The sequence below is a fragment of the Zea mays genome, chromosome 4 (assembly GCF_902167145.1).
Source record: "Zea mays cultivar B73 chromosome 4, Zm-B73-REFERENCE-NAM-5.0, whole genome shotgun sequence".
Taxonomy (NCBI): Eukaryota; Viridiplantae; Streptophyta; class Magnoliopsida; order Poales; family Poaceae; genus Zea; species Zea mays.
The window spans coordinates 178,386,601-178,406,668 of NC_050099.1; the positions used below are offsets into that span (position 1 = coordinate 178,386,601).

General features: G+C 46.3%; 2 protein-coding genes across 3 annotated transcripts; both read right to left on the reverse strand.

Moving 5' to 3' along the window:
• Window positions 1–771: 771 nt before the first annotated feature.
• On the reverse strand, window positions 772–16,039 carry LOC103654166 (uncharacterized). Of its 2 annotated transcripts, none has more exons than XM_008680989.3 (16): window positions 15,703–16,039; window positions 14,202–14,269; window positions 13,210–13,368; window positions 12,960–13,127; window positions 12,149–12,302; window positions 6,059–6,138; window positions 4,979–5,251; window positions 4,694–4,837; window positions 4,171–4,305; window positions 3,976–4,074; window positions 3,247–3,303; window positions 2,876–3,080; window positions 1,877–1,995; window positions 1,604–1,672; window positions 1,420–1,518; window positions 772–1,338 (listed from the first exon to the last, which is right to left on the reverse strand). In XM_008680989.3, exons 1-16 carry the CDS (start codon window positions 15,818–15,820, stop codon window positions 1,099–1,101), a joined length of 2,187 nt encoding a protein of 728 aa, XP_008679211.1. In that variant the 5' UTR covers window positions 15,821–16,039; the 3' UTR covers window positions 772–1,098. The 2 variants fall into 2 exon arrangements, with proteins under 2 accessions (XP_008679211.1, XP_020408318.1); XM_020552729.3 differs by having other exon boundaries at window positions 13,215–13,368; window positions 15,703–16,012.
• Window positions 16,040–16,334: 295 nt separating this feature from the next.
• Window positions 16,335–18,745, reverse strand: LOC100283625 (uncharacterized). Its single transcript, NM_001371958.1, has 4 exons — window positions 17,756–18,745; window positions 17,538–17,649; window positions 16,942–16,994; window positions 16,335–16,821 (listed from the first exon to the last, which is right to left on the reverse strand). The coding sequence occupies exons 1-4, from the start codon at window positions 18,662–18,664 to the stop codon at window positions 16,597–16,599; spliced, it is 1,299 nt and encodes a 432-aa protein (NP_001358887.1). The 5' UTR covers window positions 18,665–18,745; the 3' UTR covers window positions 16,335–16,596.
• Window positions 18,746–20,068: the final 1,323 nt, after the last annotated feature.

The window sequence follows — 20,068 nt, forward strand, 5'->3', positions numbered from 1 at the left end:
GATGATGATGATGTCTTGATAAATATGGTTTTATTATATCTGTAGCCACTTACGTAAATTAAATTTAAAGGAAATAAAAATAAATTCATTTATAATAAATATATATCTTTAGAAATGCACGGATGGTAAGCTTCATGGTCTTTCATGCAGTGAAGGTAAACTGCACCGCCGGATGATAAGATGCAGATGGTAGGTGAGCTATGCGAAGATGATGATGTGAATCGGGACATGGTAGACGATATGACGTTCCGAGTTTTTTATATGTCGAGGTTTTGTTTGTTCAAGGCTAATTTGTTTTCTATCCCATGGCTTTCAAGATATAAGATTTTAACTAAGTTTTGATAAAAGTGTAAAATAAAAATCCAAAATTGTAGCTAGATATAATATCAAGAGCTTGGCCTGCGTTAAATGGAGAATGAAAAACAGATTCGAAATATGGTGTATTTTTCTATAAACTTAGTTAGGATTAGATAAGTTACAGTAAAAAAATGACCGAATTCATTAACATAAACGATACTTTTGTAATAAATTGAGAAGTACCACTAGTATATATATACGTTTGTTATACATTCAACGCAACGCAAGGCAGTCGCGTGATGGAGCACGCAGCCAGTTGCAGCTGCACGGTCCCATCCAACCTGCATGCCAAAGTTTGGTGGCGTCAAAGTCAAAACTCATGGCAAGAAGAGTATTGTCTTCTGTGTGCAAAAGCAAGTACATTACGGACGGAAAATACTAGTCAGTTATCACCGCAAAATAGAAAATGCCAAACAAGAGAAAATTGTCGTCCTTGTCATACCAGTAACGAATTACGACTCAAATTACACATCTGTATAATCATGTTTCGCATAACAAAGTGAGCTAAAAAAATTTGCTTACAAAATAATGCCAGGGGAAAGGACTTTTTTCCCCAGCATATGTTTTTTTTTTCTTATCTTGCCTACAAAATTGCTAATGGTGTTTGTGTACAGCCTAAAACACATGGTGTTGCTTGCGCTCTGGAGAACCAATAAACACGTGAGCAACACGTGAACAAGAATCATCCGCTATCACTATCAAGATTGAGAAGGGTAAAGAATTGGCGATGCCAAACTTGAATCATGATCTCTTCACAACTGCCACTGCGAAGTGAGGGTGGTGTGTAAACTCAAACGAGACCCTCAGAGACGGATCGCCAGCTCCAACTTGGCTGATAATATTTAGGGCTATCCTGTTGTGCTCAGCCACCTGCTCTATCCGACGGACCTCAGCGAGTTTTTCTGGTTCACTTGCAAAGCTGCCCCGTAGTGAGGGCACTATCTTCTGAATTTCCTTGAAGAAGTTGTACTTCACCAAATCCTGTGACAAAAAGAGAGATCAAGGCTTAGTAAAACTAAGCAGATGACAGAAATGAGAAGGGTTTCAGCAGGGAACACTCACCGACATGCCTGCCCGGGAAGATGATTCCTTGAAACTGTAGAAGGAAATGTGCTCAGGGACTCGAGCTTTCAGAAGAAGATCAAAGTGCTGCATGAATCTCTGGGAAGAGTGATTGAGACTATGTCAGAACCGTTTAAGCCATATTTAAAAGGGCAGTTAGAAGCCACAACAAATCCAATCACACCTCTTGTTCAGTGTTGAAGATACTTGGTAATTGGAATGACCTACTTTCGTTTCTGAGGACAGCTAGCATCTGCATTAGCAATAAGAGGGTTATTGTTCAGTTTCTGCATTAGCAATAAGATGGTTATTGTTCAGTTTCTGCATTAGCAGTAATGTAGTGATTGCTCAATTGCGTAGACGATAGTTGTACAAATGTATGCTTTGCAACAATATGATTTCCAGATGTATGCTGCACGGACATGATTTCCGGATGACTGTATTTTTCCGTACGTACCATCGAGAGTCCCTCTGATAGCAAAAGATAGCATTGAGGCAATAAACAAGACGACGAAAATGCCATATCCCGAGCTGAATCCTTCAAATGATCCTTCTTCTTTTTCCCCTTTCTTCGTGCTGAACATTTGACAATGCGTGTTAAGTTAAACAAAAAAAATACTAAAACGAAGACATCATGCATTAGTGAAAATGGTATGTCACCCATAAAAATGGTGCAAGAGACAAAATCAAATGTTTTACAATATATAGACAACCAAATACCCGCTACAACCTGTTTCTACATGTCATGTAATTTCAGGGGAAAAGGCTCCTGTCATAAATCAGAGAGATCGGATGGCAAAAGTATGTGTTTACGGTTTCTGAGTCATCAGATCTCAGCTAACGCCCTCTGATGTCTGTCAGAAGAGCGTTTTTTCAGTTTCAGGTATTGTTCTACTTTATTTGCCATTCAGCTGTAATTTGACACAAATCAACCATGCAGCATATGGGACCACCATTTTTAAACAAGCCATATATTATCCACTCTGCTTTATTTTAACGCATATTTGGAATAGAACTGGATTGCCATATTTTGTAAACTGTATGTTCTCCATTTTGTAATTCTTACAATTCATTTTTTTCCTTTAGTTTTTCTCTTTCCACAACTCCTATCTCTTTACAACCAAATTTCAAAACACGGTCAACATAAAAGCAACAGCACGTCTGATAGATATTAGTATGCAAGTTAGCTTGAATGCTATGTGGTCATTTTTATAATAGCAACAACCAAGCTAGGTTTAGAATTCCATAAGTCCCTCATCTTATTAGACTAGCAACCATGTTCTCGAAACTCGAAAGGGAAAGGAACGTGGAGCAATACTTATTATGTGTTTGTACTATGGGAACATAAATGTCCCCAGAACAAGGAACATGACCATGTTTTGGGCAACTAAGATAGTCAGTCTATTACATGTCTAGTATGAGAGCTGGATAATTCACATGTGACATTAAAACTTACAGGTTTCACTACTGGCCAGAACTCGTAACTGCATCTTTTCTATTAGCTTTGTGAGCACCACATACATGTACCAGTACACCATACTGTATTCGCCCGGAGAATATAGGTCAAGTTCAAAACCCAATGTGAGAAACCGAAAAGCAACCCAGTATGCATGTTCCTGAGTCCAAATAAGAAGTTGCTTTGATACTCTCATGCACATATTCTGCACACCAAACAAAGCACGTTGAACCATGACAAGTATATGAAAGTCATACTACCTCCGTTCTCGAATATTTGTCGTCCGCTAGTTCATTTTTGAACTAAGCTGCGACAAATAAAAAAGATTGGAGGGAGTATTTATCTCATAAAGCACATTAAATCAGAGATACCTCATTCTGCAAGACATTTCTAGTTTCACCAAACTCTCTTTTCAGTGCAAGCTCCAACTGCCACATGTATAAGCACAAAACGTTACAAGTGCAAAAGACAACACATTACACATGGAAGAACTCAAATACTAACTATCGCAGTCAAGGAATAGTCACAAACTATTTGAGTATAGCAACTAACCCTAAAAGTAGCTAAAATATACAGAAGAGATCATAGCAGGTTTGCAACCTGACGAGCCTTTATAGCATTTATTAAAACACCAACAAAAAAATAAGCTCAAGACATAAGCAGGTTTTAAAAGAACTGAGACAATGAAAAAAAACATGTTTGCTTCTTGTCTAATCATATTTCACTTCCCAAGCTCTTGAATAAGGGGACAAAGTAACTTGCTATTTTTGGTCCAAAAGATATCTAGAATACATTATTTGTGCTCCTGAAATATCAGCTACAAAACCCCTTATTTCACCTTGCCATAGCATGGTACCTTTTTCATCCTTCCACAAAAATAATATGCCATTGGCAGTGCAATGAACTATTATTTATTCCTACTAAGAAAGTATTTTCTAGACAAGTGAGTTTTCTCAGCTTGGTTATGAAACCAGTTTACTATGGCTCACGTGATTCTTTTGCCAACATGAAAGCTTAACTTGTGTCTACTAATGCAAACTGAGGAAAGAAGAAATAAGCAAAATGGTATTGATTTCACACACACACACACACACACACACCTGTATGGAAATAGTACTCCAATCCTGCAAACTCTTCCCAAGCTTGCGCCGTTGCCATGCAGTGTTTGTACAAAGAATTTTTATCAGGTTGATAACCAACTGCAATGTCATCATATTATTAATGAGTGATAATTCCAGATAAACACAGAAGCAAAATAACCACTGACAAAGGAGAAGAATATCCTGGTGTCTGACCTGACCTAGCTGCACCACAAACTCATTCATCTGAAACTCCTTATCTCCTATAATGTCCGGTAGTGATAAAGCCCTTGAAATGACATCAGAAAAGAAGTATTCCCCATAAAGTTTACCATCTTGGACCAACAAAGTCTGCATCAGGATCATTTTTGGACCATTGTTAATGCAAGAAAGATGCAGCGAATGATATGTAAAAGAATTCAAAGACTATGTTGTACAGGATGAAACGCAGCATGTTTCCAAAAGATAAATGAACTAATATTCACAATACCAGATACCAGACTAAATTTTCAATCAAATATACAAAAGATAAAATATTCCCTCCTTTTATTAGCACAAGACTTTTTTATAACATCAGACATCATTGATGTTTGGTTATAACATAAGTCTTTTATCAGTGAGATATTAAAATTTTAAAACAGTAAAAGAAGCAAACAGTTACCAAAACAATTAACTGCAAGCTAGTCATACACAACAACTGTAGCGCAGATGGCCGACGAAGAATGTAAGTATGACCCACCTGAAGAAATGCTCTAGGAACCAAATCTGGCACTGTTTTTTGGAACTGGACAATAAAGTGAAGCACATTATCAAGCACCGGATTGAGCGACAAAGCGCAGATGACATCAAGATCATGCAGAAGCCTCTCAAAGTACCTGATTGCCTGAAACATAATTATTACAGCATTACATGTGAAACTGCAATAGTGTGTCCATCTTCTAGATGTGATTTAACAAAACATAGAAACTTCAAGCACAATTAAGGTAGGAAATTAGATTATAATTAATGCACAATATGTACTTACATTGCTCCAGCTAAGAACTTTTACTGCACGTGGCGGTGTGGGACTCAAAAGTCTGCTGTTTAAGCTAACATCAAAGCCAACAGGCTGACAACCAGATGCAGTGGTGCAGTTTCCATCACTTTGCTGTACCATAGTGCTGGACTGGGACTTGAGAAACTTCCGAGACTTATGCATCAAATTAAGCTCTGTCAAGCATGAAGCAACATGCTTCCGGGCCAACTCCAATCCTCTTCCATGAGGTTTCCTCATGCACATAATAACATGGTAGAAATGCTACAAAACCACAAAATAAGGTGATGGGGGCATTGAGAAATAAAAGAAAAAAAACTTCTATACAACTTCATCAGAAATTATCCCAACAACTGAAAGGCCGACGTCTAACTTTAGTTGACCTTTAGAGTTTAGTTATACAATATTATACTGTATAGTCTTTAGCTGCAGCAGTTCCTCTTGGTGCAAACATAATTTTTTTCATAACAAACGAGCACGGATTTCATTACTTTTGCAAGGAAATTACAAGCAGACACCAGGACTGGTTTATAACACCTACTGAGTTTAGAACGGAAAGGATGGACACAGCAGCACTAAGGCTCTGTGAAGTGTGAACTATCCAACAAAATGCATCAACATTAGAATCACCTTACAACTATGGTGGTATAAACATACATAAATGTGTAAGGCAATTGCAGGCATAATAGTTTGTCCATTTCATTCATCACTGGATAAGGAGAGAAACGAATGGCCTAAAGTTTTCATGTTGTTTCTAAAAAACAGACTCTATCATGGAATCAGGTTGTCTCCAGCAGATTGTGCATATGGTCGTGCAAAACACTATTTTGCACTGTAGACTACACTGTACAGAGTGGAGTTTGAAATATGGGATGTGATAGAAGGTAGGATGGGTAAGCTGCTGGAGACAGCCTCATGCTTGCTTAGATTGAAATCACTATATACACAATAACAGAAGATGAACATAGATAAACAAACTGCTTTCACAAACACGTTTTTTTAATTGACAACAATCAGAAAATTCAGTCAAGTATTTTTTAACATAATTGAACAGGAGATAAGGGTTAAGACCTTACGAAAACGTAATCTGCATAACAGAGCTCTGCAGTAATCCTCCTCCAGATCAGGATTATCTTGAAGGGATTCAAGACCTGCAGCAACAATATATTCCAAGTCGATATCAAGACATCAACAACCTTCTTGTATTTATTTAAAAAAAGAATATGTTGGTTTATCATTAATTTATATATTATATAGTATACATAAGGCAAAATCAAAGTATATTAAGCTTATCAAAGTAATAATCCAATTAGGCCCTGTTTGGAACTTTGGAACCAACCTAGTTTTTAAGAATATAGTTTCTATCTCCAGTTTCTAAAAACTGATTTATATAAAAAATAATAATGGTGTTTGGAACGACCTCAATTTTCATAAACTGCCTTTAGCTAGGTGAGGCTAGCTTCTTGACTTTTAAGAAACTGATAATCCAATTTCTATAAACTAGGACATAGACTAGTATGTTTGGAACCACCTCAGTTTTTATAAACCAGTTTATTAAAAACTGGGTGCTTCCAAACAGGCCCTTAATTATCTTCTCATTCTCAATGTAGGCTTCTGCATCATTCTTTTTTACTTCTTTAGTATTTATATGCAAAAGACTGAGCTAGAAGTACTTAAAAGCGAAGAACCCAGCTAAGTGTTCAGCAACTTTGCATACATGCACGTAAATAATTTGATGCAAATTAATCAGCAGTTAGCATGATTTGAAGATTGAACTGAAGATAGTTGAGCTGTAGTTTTGTCCTATTGTCAAGCGCCTCGACGCCCAACGTCGCTGGACCGCGGCTACGCAGTTCGTAGTCGCGCTCCAGACCTTCACCGTGAGGGATTCCTCACCGGTGGCTTGAGAGAGGCAAGGGAGAAGAGCAGTTTTGGATAATTGATCTTTCTTGATTATTTCCCAGCCTATTACACGGCATATATATAGCCTCTGGTTCAACCAACCTTTCCTATGATTAAGGCATATGAAAAGGAAACTAATCTTAACCAATCTCTCCTATTATTAAGGCATATGAAAAGGAAACTAATCTTAACCAATCCCTCCTATTATTAAGGCATGCAAGAGGGAAACTAATCCTTATCTTTCTAAACTTTAGCCACTGATTGTGGCGCCTGCCTTGGCTGCGCGATCTGCAGCCCTCCTGGCGTCACGACGGCGCCTGTAAGTGCGGCCGTACATGACATCTCTCCCCCCTCGACGATCAGCTCGTCCTCGAGCTGAAAATGGGGAAATTTGTCGCGGAAGTCGGCGACATCTTCCCATGTAGCATCAGTAGTGGCCTGCCCTTTCCAGCGGATGAGCACCTGCTGAATACCCCTGGCCAACCTGTACCGAACAGCCTGCTCCGGTTCTGGGATCACCGCCCCATTGTGAGTGGGTGGAAGAGGAGGTGGTGTAGCTGGTGGGGCGCCGACGAACTTCTTGAGAAGGCCGACGTGGAAGACATCGTGCAACTTGGCACACGGAGGTAGCGCTAGGCGAACTGCCACCGGATTGATGAGCTCTGTGACTTGATACGGCCCGACGAAGCGCGGCTTCAGCTTGCCCTTGGGCGCGTGGGGAAGGGAGGAGGCTGCCCGATGACGCAGGCGCAGCAGCACCCAGTCGCCCACGATATAGGAGACCGGTCGGTGCAGGCGGTCGTAGAACTTCTTCTGGACGGCCTGGGCTTGTTCCAGACGGTAGTGAACATCCGCTAGGAGCTCCTCGCGTTCAGCCATTGTCTTGGCCACCGCCGCCACCCGGGTATCGCCAGGCTCATAAGAACGGATGGAGGGAGGATCCCTGCCGTAAACCACCTTGAAAGGAGTGTCCCTGAGTGATGATTGGTACGCCGTGTTGTAGACGTACTCCGCCCACGGTAGCCAACGTAGCCACTGACGGGGTCGGTCCCCAGTGAAGCACCGGAGGTACATGACGATGACTTTGTTGGCCGCCTCCGTCTGGCCATCGGACTGCGGGTGGAAGGCGGACGTCATGTGCAGCTTGGTGCCTGTGAGGCGCATTAACTCCTTCCAGAACGCCGAGGTGAACACGGAGTCCCGGTCCGACACCATGGACTGAGGAATCCCATGGAGGCGAACGATCTCGCCGAAGAATGCCTGGGCCACAGACTCAGCACTGTAGGGGTGAGCCAGAGGAAGAAAATGACAATATTTGCTGAACCTGTCGACCACGGTGAGGATCACTGATTTACCCCCAACGCGGGGCAGCGCCTCGATGAAATCCAAGCCGATGTCGGACCACACGGCCTGGGGAACGGGCAGGGGCAGCAGCAGGCCCGCCGGGTGTAGGTGCTCAGACTTGTTGCGCTGGCACGTAGCGCAGGCGCGGACGAAGTCTTGGACCACACGGCGCATGGCGGGGAAGAAGAAATCGCGGCGGAGGCGATGGAGAGTGCGCTGCACCCCTTCATGACCGTCGTCGTGCGTAGCGGCCACCACTTCTAGCAGCAGTGGGGAGTCCGGCGGGATGTACAGCCGGTCTGCGTATGCCACCATGCCGTCGAGCAGCGACCATGGTGCGCCCCTTGTGCCGGCCGCGAGTTCATCCCAGATGGCGACTAGGGCCGGATCCTGAAGTTGAGCCTGACGGAGACGGTCGACGAAGTCGAAGCGGGGCGCGGACAGCACCAAGACCGAGCCTTCCGCGTCGGTGTCGCGCCGAGACAGCGCGTCGGCGACGGTGTTCGTGGTGCCCGGCTTGTACTCCACCGAGAAGTCGAAGCCGAGGAGCTTGCCCACCCAATGGTGCTGCGGGATTGTCGAAAGGCGCTGGTCGAGGAGGAACTTGAGGCTGTAGTGGTCGGTGCGGACGAGGAACGCGCGCCCCCACAGGTACGGCCGCCAGTGTCGCACGGCGTGCACCAGCCCGATGAGCTCCCGCTCATAAGCTGCCAGCGCGCGGTGACGGGGGGCGACTGGCCTGCTGAAGTAGGCGATCGGATGATGTTCTTGCAGTAAGACCGCCCCAAAGCCATGTGTGGATGCGTCACACTCGACGATGAAGGCCTTGGTGAAATCCGGCAGCGCCAAAACCGGAGCCGAGGTCACGGCCATCTTGAGGTCCTGGAAGGCTGCCTGGGCCTCGTCGCTCCAGGAGAAGCCCTCCTTCTTCATCAGCGCGGTGAGGGGTGCTGCAATCTTGCCATAGTCATGGACGAACTTGCGGTAGTACCCAGCGAGGCCCAAAAACCCACGCACCGCGCGCGCCGACCGAGGTGTCGGCCAGTCGTGAATGGCCTGCACCTTGGTCGGGTCCATGGCCACACCGTGGGCGGAGATGACGTGGCCTAGGTACGCCACCGATGGGGACCCAAAGATGCACTTGGATCGCTTGATGAAGAGGACATGGCGGAGAAGTTCGTCGAGGACGGCGCGGATGTGGCGCAAGTGATCTGCCCAGGTCTTGCTATAAATCAAAATGTCATCAAAAAAGACAAGAACGAACCGACGGAGGAATGGCCGGAGCACGTCGTTCATGAGCGCCTGGAAGGTTGCCGGGGCGTTGCATAATCCGAACGGCATCACCAGGAACTCGTAGAAGCCGTCGTGGGTGCGGAACGCCGTCTTGTGCACGTCAGCCGGCCGCATCCGGACTTGGTGATAACCGGAGCGAAGGTCCAGCTTCGTGAAGAACTGCGCACCATGCAGCTCGTCAAGGAGCTCGTCGACGATGGGGATGGGGAAGGCATCTTTGACGGTGAGGGCATTAAGGGCGCGGTAGTCCACGCAAAACCGCCAAGCCCCGTCCTGCTTCTTGACCAGCAGAACTGGTGAGAACGCCGAGTCGCTGCGGCGTACGATGCCTTGGGCCAACATGGCGGCGCATTGCCGCTCCAACTCATCCTTGTGCGCCACCGGGTAGCGGTACGGCCGGACCGCCACAGGTGTAGAGCCTGGCTTGAGGACGATGGCGTGGTCCCGAGCTCGCTGCGGGGGCAGACCCGCCGGCTCAGCAAACACCCCGTCGAAGGAGTGCAAGAGCTCCTCAAGGAGGGCGCTCGGTGTCGTGGTAGCGGCGAGCAGGGGATGCTGACGGTCGGCGACGTCCGACCAGGAGACCTGGCGGCCTTGGTGCAGGAAGGAGACAGAGCGGTCGACGAAGTCCCACACCATGCGACCAAGGGTGACCATCCATTGAGTCCCCAGGACGAGGTCGTACCCTGCGAGCGGCATGACGAAGAGGTCGATGAAGAATGGCTCGCCCTCGATGATGACCTGGGCGCGACGAATGACTCCTGGGCAGGTGACACGTTCACCGTTGGCCACAGTGGCCGTGAGGTGCGGCCGCGGCTGGATCGGCAGGCCGGTGCGGCGGGCGGCATCCTCCCCAATGAAGTTATGCGTGGAGCCGGTGCCCAGGAGCGCGAGGAGGGTGGTGGCGCCTAGGGTGGCCCGCACCTGCATGGAATTGCAGATGGGCATGCCAGTGACTGCCCTGAGGGAGAAGACAGGGGCGCCGTCCTGCGGGTCGTCCCCTGCGAGTTCCTCGGCAGCGGCCGTGAGCTCGACGCCATGGAGGTAGAAGATGCGACGGCAGACACGGTTGTGGCCGCGGGTGTATGGCTCATTGCAGTTGAAGCAGAGGCCGAGGCGGCGCCGTTCCGCCTGTTCCTCCGGTGACAGCCGCTTCAAGGGCGGACCCTCTGGTCGCGGCTGGGGCGCGCCCGCGGGTGGTGCAGGGAGGGCGAGCAGCGGCTGCTTGGGCGCCGACGCTGGGGGAAGAGCGCGAGGGGTTCCCCTGGCGGCCGGTGGCGGTCCCCGTGCCAACTCCAGCTGCTCGGCCTGACGGGCGAGACTCATGGCCCCATCAAGTGTCTCCGGGTTGTGGATGCGAACGACGTGGCTCAACGGGGGAAGGAGACCGCCTGTGTAGAGTTGGACGCGCTGGCCCTCCGTGAGGCGACCCGCGCGCGGCAGCAGGGCCTGGAACTGGTTGGAGTATTCCTCCACGGTCCCGGTGCGGCGACACTCCGCCAACTCGAACAGGGGCGCTGAGCGGAGTGGTGGCCCGAAGCGAAGATTGAGGAGGTCCTTGAACCGCCCCCAGGATGGTGTGCCCTCGTCGTCCTGCAGCTGGATGAACCACAGCTGCGCGACGTCCTCCAGATTATAAGAGGCCATCCACACGCGTTCCTCCGCCATGGTGCGCTGTTGGCGAAAATAGGATTCGCATTTGTTGATGAAGAGCATCGGGTCGGTGGTGCCATCGAACCGGGGAAAGTCGAGCTTCTGGAACCTGGGGGCCGATCCACACGAGGTGGATCCTCGCGCTCGCCGCCGCCGTCGGTGGACGACGAGGACGACTTGTCCTTTATGGTGGCTTTCACGGCAGCCAACTCGGTTTGGAAAAACTGCATCAGCTCCATGAGGTCCTTGATGGTGGGCTCAGCCATGGTGATGGAGTGGTCGGTGGAGGCGGTGGGCGTGGAAGGGGATGGTGGAGGGCAAGGGCGGGTGGGTGAGGATCGACGTGACTCTGATACCAGGTTGTCAAGCGCCTCGACGCCCAACGTCGCTGGACCGCGGCTACGCAGTTCGTAGTCGCGCTCCAGACCTTCACCGTGAGGGATTCCTCACTGGTGGCTTGAGAGAGGCAAGGGAGAAGAGCAGTTTTGGATAATTGATCTTTCTTGATTATTTCCCAGCCTATTACACGGCATATATATAGCCTCTGGTTCAACCAACCTTTCCTATGATTAAGGCATATGAAAAGGAAACTAATCTTAACCAATCTCTCCTATTATTAAGGCATATGAAAAGGAAACTAATCTTAACGAATCCCTCCTATTATTAAGGCATGCAAGAGGGAAACTAATCCTTATCTTTCTAAACTTTAGCCACTGATTGTGGCGCCTGCCTTGGTTGCGCGATCTGCAGCCCTCCTGGCGTCACGACGGCGCCTGTAAGTGCGGCCGTACATGACATCTATCTTCAGTAATTGGCAACAATTCTTCTTTTTTGGCATCAGGGAAACTTAATACACAACAGTTATTCAAATTGGAGCAGTTTCAACTTTCAACGATACTAATGATACCCATGACAATAATAGATAAAACCATAATAAGATTATACAGCACATACACTTAATACTGATACCTTCTAGTGTTTTTTTCTTGGACAACGCCTGGGCTTTACATGCACGTAATTGACGAGATATTATCTCTTCGACTGAGTTTAGAATTGACAGGCACTTATCATCACCTTCATCTCTCAAAGGCAGACCAAAGGACATAGTAAAGAGATCCTCTTCCTACACATACATGAAAAAGGATCTGTCTCACAGGTGAAATCATGGAGTTACAACTATAAAAAAGATGATGGTATCTCAAATTTCAGGTCAAACAGTGATGAAAACTGATGCTCATATTGACATATGAATTATGTACGGCAGATCTCACACATTACAGCACCCTAAAGCTAGCTTCCTCCATAATCACTTCTACCACTAAAAGAATATGAAATGTAAGAGACATATTCAGAGACTAGTGAAGTCCATTCCAGTACTCCACACACAAGCTACCAGTTGCTAGTTGTCTAACAAAGTAACAAAGTTATGCCACTTACCATATACTAAAAACTAAATCGCACAAATCTATAAGCAACAATGTTAATTTGTGCTATTCATTTGCAGGGAGAAGCTAGTCTTACAAAAATAACTCATCAATGTGATTCTCTTCAGATCCAATCAAGTTCAGCAACACGATAGATTAACGCAATTTTCAAGAAAGAATTTGGTGGAGATAGTCAAATACGTAGGGTATAAAAGAACGAACTTAGTCAAGGTAGTCAATATGCATAAACTATTTCTAGAACCATCACATTCCAAATTCCTGACATGCCGAAGGTTACTGATAAAAGTAACCAGGGGAAAATGGAGATAGATAGCATCCAAGGTCCGACCCAGTACCTCATGAGTTCGGGCAGTAGAAACAGCAGAAATGACAGCATTACAAGTAGCACGCAAAATCCTGCAAAAGCTATTTAGTACAGCATGCGATGAAGTTCTTTCCATTCTCATAAGGTAGATACATGTAAATACAGTCTGAGCTAGAGTGTGCCCCTTGTGCCATGTTGCCTGGGAAATGAATCATTAAAATACATGGTTTAGTCAAATTGAAAAGGTTGCACATATTACATGCAACAAAGGACTTAAGTACCTCACATGAGAAAAGATGATCCATGACATCAATAGAGCGTTGAACATCAAGTGTCCTGTCCAAGCTAAGTGGGATTGGGGCAACACCATCTTCTATTGCTTCATCAATGGAGTTGTATCGACTTCTCTCAATTCCAGAATCCATTTTTGGATCCATTATCTATCAGGACGGAGTCCATACTGAGAACTAAAATCAAGCAATAGATTGAAACAATAAAAACAAAACAAATCGATTGAATTGCCTCACTCAATGTCTCTCAGCAGTATGATGTTTGGCTTAGTCACTATGAACTAAAATGTCCTTTGAAGCATTCACTAATCACTAATATTTTTAAAGGTTCCTAAAACATATCTGCCTTTTTGATCCATACCACATCTTGAATTGCCTACCTACATGCATGTTTTAGATTTTGGAATAGTGAGCGGGTTCGCTAGCAGAGTATGAAGTTAATGTTCTCTGTCTCATATTTTTTAAAGAAACTCTGATCGGTGAGAAGAATCACTCCATACAAAAAACATTGACCAAGCCAATCTAAAAAGACAGATCCAGTGCTGGCGGCTCCCACATGAGTGGGGTCTAGGGAAGGAATAGCTGAGGCAAGCCTTACCCCTCCATTTTACAGAGAGGTTGCATCGAACCCAGGTCCTTCGGCTCAATGGGAAGGCCAAGCCAATCTAAAACTAAAAAACATTTGCCTATCACATCAATGAGTGAATTGCCAAGATATTGCTTTTCACAAGGATGCATGCATCCAGATCCTCAAGTGCCCAAACAAGTTGAGTGATAGTTCATAAAAGCAACTCGGGTGACCTAGAAAATACTATGCCTACAAGGAAAAGATCAACCAATTGCTAAGTCATCATAACAATTAAATTCGCAAAATAGTTCAGTAGAAACAAGAGCATCATGGGCCTCAACACCCATAATGCACAATAGAGAGAAAAAAGAAGATGAAGCACAATTAAATACCAGGGGATGTAGTGTGGCCTTACTTCCAATGCAGACATTGCAGCAAATAGACTAAAGTTTTCTCCATGTACAAGTTCCCCATCCTCGAGATCTACAATTATGAACAGTCAGTAGGAGACAACAAATAAAAGATAAGTTAGCTAGTAGATCTTAGCACAGGCTCAACTCTTAGTTGTAAGTTTCTATCAGTACAAAAGAGTTCGAGATGGATCTAAAATCCAACATCAACATCTCCCATAGTGGTCTTTGGCAACAAGCACTCAAGCAGCGCTAAACTCTCTAGATGCAAGAAAACTACAAACCATCCCAACTTGAGATTGAACCAACTTATTAGTTTTGAAAAAACAAGATTGTGTACTTCTACCAAATTGTAAAATATTTTTAACAAATCAGAGTTATTTTCATGTGTAGCATTTTAACTTGATTACTTCCTCCAATAATGTTGTTCATAGCACCAATAATGTATATAAAAATGTTTGAATGTAATTCAGTTATGCAAATGTTGTATTTTACTGTTTTGCATTTATAGAAAAGTCAATTCCCAAACAAAAATCATGAAAGCACCATGTGGCAAAGGATACATAATGGAAGGTCAGAAAACTTTTCAATTTAACTTGGTGGATAAAGGTGAGTCCCCCCAGACTGCTCATAGCTTTCAGGGCCATGGTTCCTCACAAGTCACAACCCCCAGAAACTCAGCCCCTGGTTCATTACCAACAAGGGGCCGAGCCAAGGGCCCTGCCACCCCCAAACTTGGACACTATCCCTAGGTGATCGCATCTTATACTTCACTTAGTTACAAAACTATTCCTCAAATAGTGCCTTCAGGGCACGTAAGCAGACAATGGAGAAACATCTGAGTTTGCTTCTCTTACTGCACATATAGCTAGCTGAAAGAACTTCCTAATCTTTAAAACAAATCCATGAAAATACATAACCCTCCTAAAACCCTTGATCCATCCTTAAAAGGGAAGGTTGGTTACAGGTTGCCAATAATGAATTGAGCAAATCGGTAACTCCTGGGGCACGAAATTACATGTTCTAAATTCTCAGGCCTTTCAACGACACAGCACTCACAGGCTACCTTAGCATGGGAAGATGTTCGGGTCAAGCATTTATAATGCAACATAAAACCAACACCAAATCCTAGGATCTAGACAATCCATTCTCCAGAATGCCCGTGCCTATTGTCAATACGGTTCTCCCACAGCAAAGGCACCTAATCCAGGTTACTATTCAACCAAACCCAGTGTGCGTATTTTTTCTCAAGGGGTTAAAACTGACTGGGTACATCCCATATTCTGTAAACACTAAAATCTCCCGAAGCAACCAAGCGTCTCGCATTGCTAGGTGCAAACCAAAACGAGAAATCATCCACAGTTCCACACCAGTATCCACATACACCAAGATCTACACGCACGATCCACCGCACAACAGAGCACTGCATGCAAGGCCTCCAAACAACAGAGACTATCACGTTTCACATCAGCATAAAGCAAGGGAAAGCTGTGCCTCGAGTTTTACCACGGCACGCGGCGGCGAGGAGCGGCGAGGCGTCAGCCCAGACGCACTGGTCGCTGGACGAAGGTATGGAGAGGGGCGGCGGCACTGCGGCCGCGGACGACGAGGATCTCGCCTCCATGGATGAGAGGCGAGCAGCGGCGAGATCTGGCGCCGCGACCAAGGGATAGGCCGTGTCCCTTTCTTGCTCCTTGGCCACGGCGGCGGCGGCGGCGGCGGCGGCGGAGGGGTTCGGGATTGGGGGAATGTTTTTACTGGTTGCGTGGTGACTAGGAGGACGAGGAACCAGGGCACAGCCAACCAGCCGCTGGCCGAGGACCGCAGGTCGGGTCGCGGCCTTCAAAAATAAGATCTTTTTATAATTTAAACATTTTTAAAAACAGTTTTTAAAACTAATCTATATGATTTTTTTCCAAATCTAACACGTCTTGCCGCTCCGATCTTCACGATACGGCCAAACACAGTATCGTATTCGTGCTAAGCTAGCAAGCCTGACATATGGTTCATGTATTTTTTGTACAAGAAATTTGTCCAAATTACGTCAAGGACAAACAAGAATTCTGGTAAAGTTACAAACTGGTGATAATGCAACGGTATAGTACTAGTGTCGGTTACTCCACATCCGTTCTCGCAAATTGAGGGGGAGAACTAAAAGGCGATTGTTTGAAGGCTGGACCGAATCAGTGAAATGGTTATTACAAACAGCTTCGAAAACAACATTACAAGATTGGATCGAGCCAATTGGGGCCTGAGCGTCTTCTCGATTTATTTTCTGACCATGCAAAAAAAACAGCATTGCAAGATTGGATCAAGCCATCTCAGGCCTGAGCGTCTTCTCGATTCATTTTCTGAGCATGCAATTCAAGACCAAAAACAGGGCATATTTGTTCGCTACTTTTATGCCTTCACCTTCCTCTTCTTGCCCTTGCTCTTGCTCTTCTTAGATTTGGCCTTGGTGGTTGCTTTGCTCTTGTAGTCAGGAGCTTTGTACTCGGGCACATCGCGAAGCCCCAGCTTTGACAGAACAAGACAGTAAGAGTCCCAGTCCGTCCTTCGCAAGTATTTCAGGTATTTCTTCCTCCTTTGGACCATCTCCTGAAGCCCCTTTCTAGAATGTTTATCCTGCATCAGAACAGGACGCACGGATTACTTCTTCGAATCAAGATTAAAGTGTTCCAAAAGCATTGCCGCCGGATGTTCAAGTAAAACAGCGCATGCGTTGGAGCCCAGGATTTTGCATACCTTCTTGTGTAGAACAGTTGACAGATGCTTGATTTTCAGAGTCAGCTGGGCAACTAGAAACGAAATATGGACATGTCAGTAACACACATGCATGATTCAAATACAAAATGCAACAAAGCCACAAATATACAATGCCGGACATCTTTAAACATACATCAGAACAGCTACAAGACCTCATGTACAAAAATAAAAGAGATAAAAGTCTGCATGCTTATGAGATCCTTTTTCCACAGTGAACAAGAAGTCTGATAACAAGGGGTTGACAAAGCTGAAATCTATTATAAGCATCAAATAAACAACCCAATAAAGCCAAACAAACACAAAAATTCTGATGAACTTCATAGCATCGATATTAAACACAGTTTCTGTGGGTAGTGCGCAGCCTCAAAAGGAACAAAATGTATGAAAACAATCAGAAAGTGCTATCTAGTTAAGAACGAACACTGTGTTCAGTAATCTTATTTCCACACAATTGTGTGTTCGGGATTCTTATTTCCACATAATTGCGACTAAATCTTTCACAAGTAGAAAGTGTTTACTTCGAAGAAGATGGTAAAGTGTTCACTTCCAACTCAAGAACAGAATAGAGTGTTTACTTTGAACTCGTGCAGAACCACAGTCATTCTCGGACATCTTGAATTCGTCCCTCACCCTTTGGAGCTCCAATTTCATCTTCTCTTCGGATGACATATGATCTGGATGGAAGTACTGAAGACAACTTTGATCAGCAGTAGTAGACCACATCCTACCCTAAGACCGTAAATTAGCTAAGGAATTACTTTAGTGAGTAGCAGAAATAAAAGGTCAATCTCACCTTCTCTAACAATTCCACCTGCGGAGGCCCACTCATGTAGTCTGGCGTCGGCTGACCGACAGGGTTCAGCAGTGCTTGGATGTTTACAGGCCGACCCGGTTTTCCTTGTTTCTGCAGGTTCCTAATGCCCCGCCGCATTTCCGAAAACGGCCCGGCAAGCTGGCTCTCCTGCTCCGCGAGCTTGGCGATACGCCCCTGCAGCTCCTTGAGCGAGAACCACTCCTTACCGTCTTTACCTGCACCCGCCGGCCGCAGCTCCCCTAGTCTCTTCCCAAGCTCTTCGTAGCTGTAGCTCCCCTTAAGCTCAATGGCAGAGCCATTCTCTTCCTGCCGCGCACCTAAAGCCTTCGAGGTCCTCTCTAGCTCCCGGCAGAAGATGTTTCTCGACGAAGGGGTTATAAAAGGCTTCGGCGGACGGGGGCGCTTGAGGCTCTCTCCGATGGCATTGAAGCCGAGCTCCGCCTGCCGGGCGTTGGCACCCTGGTCCAAGTGGTTCTTGAGCAGGTCCATGAAGGAGGGGTTGGATCCGGGAGCGGAGGTGGAGGGCGCGTCGCTGGTTGAGCCGGTTAAGCGGAAGTTCTGGAGCATCCGGCGGATGTCTCCAATGGGCGGTCCCGAAGAAGGAGCGCCGCGCGCAGGGTCGGGGCGGGGCAGGGTCGTCGGGATCCGGCGCGGAGACGGAGACGTGGGAGACGAACGGAGGCGATCTTTGATGTCCTGGAAGAACGAGGACTCCGGGTTCCGCGGCGCGCCGGAATTAGGGGGCGGAGAAGAGGATGGGGGTTGGGCGGCGTCGGGGTCGGGGTCGTTCGCCGGAGGCGGGGGTGGAGGAAACGGCGGACTCGAGGAGAAGGCACGGGGGACGGGGAGAACGGGTCTCCTCCGCGGTGTGATGCGGCGGAGCGCCATGGCGGCGGGCGGGTTGAGGTGGGTGCTCACTTTCTCCCTGCCGCTATAGCCTATAGGGTTTTGGGGGAGAGTGGAGATGAGAGTGCCGACTGCTGAGTGCTGACCAGCGTAGTGCGCGAGTGATGTGCCGCGGGCCGTCTACGGAAGTGGACCCTGTTGCAGACGAACTGCAGGAACTGGTGGGCCGTCACGTCGTCGGCAGACGGACTCGGCTGAAAATCCTGGGCCTGCAGGCCTCGTGGCCCATCTCTCAGGGGTCAGCGTTGACCGGCGGATGGTGGAATGGGTAGCCAGGCAGCCACCACATTGTCCACATGCATGTTTGTCTCTATGGATTGTATCTCTAGGCGGTAAGACCGTACATGAGAGGAGTCTAGCTGGACGACCGTCCAAGACCTCTAAAATAATAGAACATCCCCAGATATATACTTAAATATAGTATTTGGTTATTTAATTTGTCTAAACATAGTTCGTCTGGTTGGTTCAATCGTCCAGTGCTAAGCGAGCAGCTCGGACTCTGATATCTTGCCAACATCTAGAAAACATAATTTATGCGGTGGTGCGGCCACCATATTGCCAAAAGGACTAGACAGTCTAAATAAAAGTACAAACGTCGAAACACGCCGTCGACGATCGGCATTCGCATATACACATATGCGTATACCATAGACAAGAGCTACATAATTGAGTTTGCCATTAGATCCATCAAAATATGTGTTTATAGTTATACAAATACACATATATATGTCCCATTTTGTTCTTAGAACTAAATTTTAGTCTCTGTCACATTAGATGTTTGGATGTTAAAAAATTATTAAATATAATATAATTATAAAAGTAATTGCACACATAGAAACTAAACGATAAGACAGACCTATTAAATCTAACTAGTTCATGATTTACTCATATGATGATGCAGTTAACATTTGCTAATTGAAAGGGAATTAGGCTTACACCTATTTCCTAATTAATTTTGGTGGTTGAATTGCCCAACACAAATATTTGGACTAACTAGTTTGCTCTAGTCTATAAGTTCCACAGGTGCTAAAGGTTCACAATAAGCCAATAAAAAGACCAAGAAAGGGTTCAAACAAAGATAGCAAAAGACAACCCAAAGGCACCCTGGTCTGGCGCACCGAACTGTCCGGTGTGCCACCGGACAGTGTCCGGTGCACCACGGCACTCGAGGCTGAACTCTTCACCTTCGGGAATTTCCAAGGGCGCTCCGCTATAATTCACCGGACTGTCCGGTGTGCCAGCGGAGCAACGGCTACTTCGCGCGCAACGGTCGACTGCATCCACATTCAATGCGCTACAGTGCACGCCAGAGTCAGAGCACGCGTAGTTGGCGCACCGGACAGTCTACAGGACCTGTCCGGTGCACCACCGGACAGCCCAGAGGCC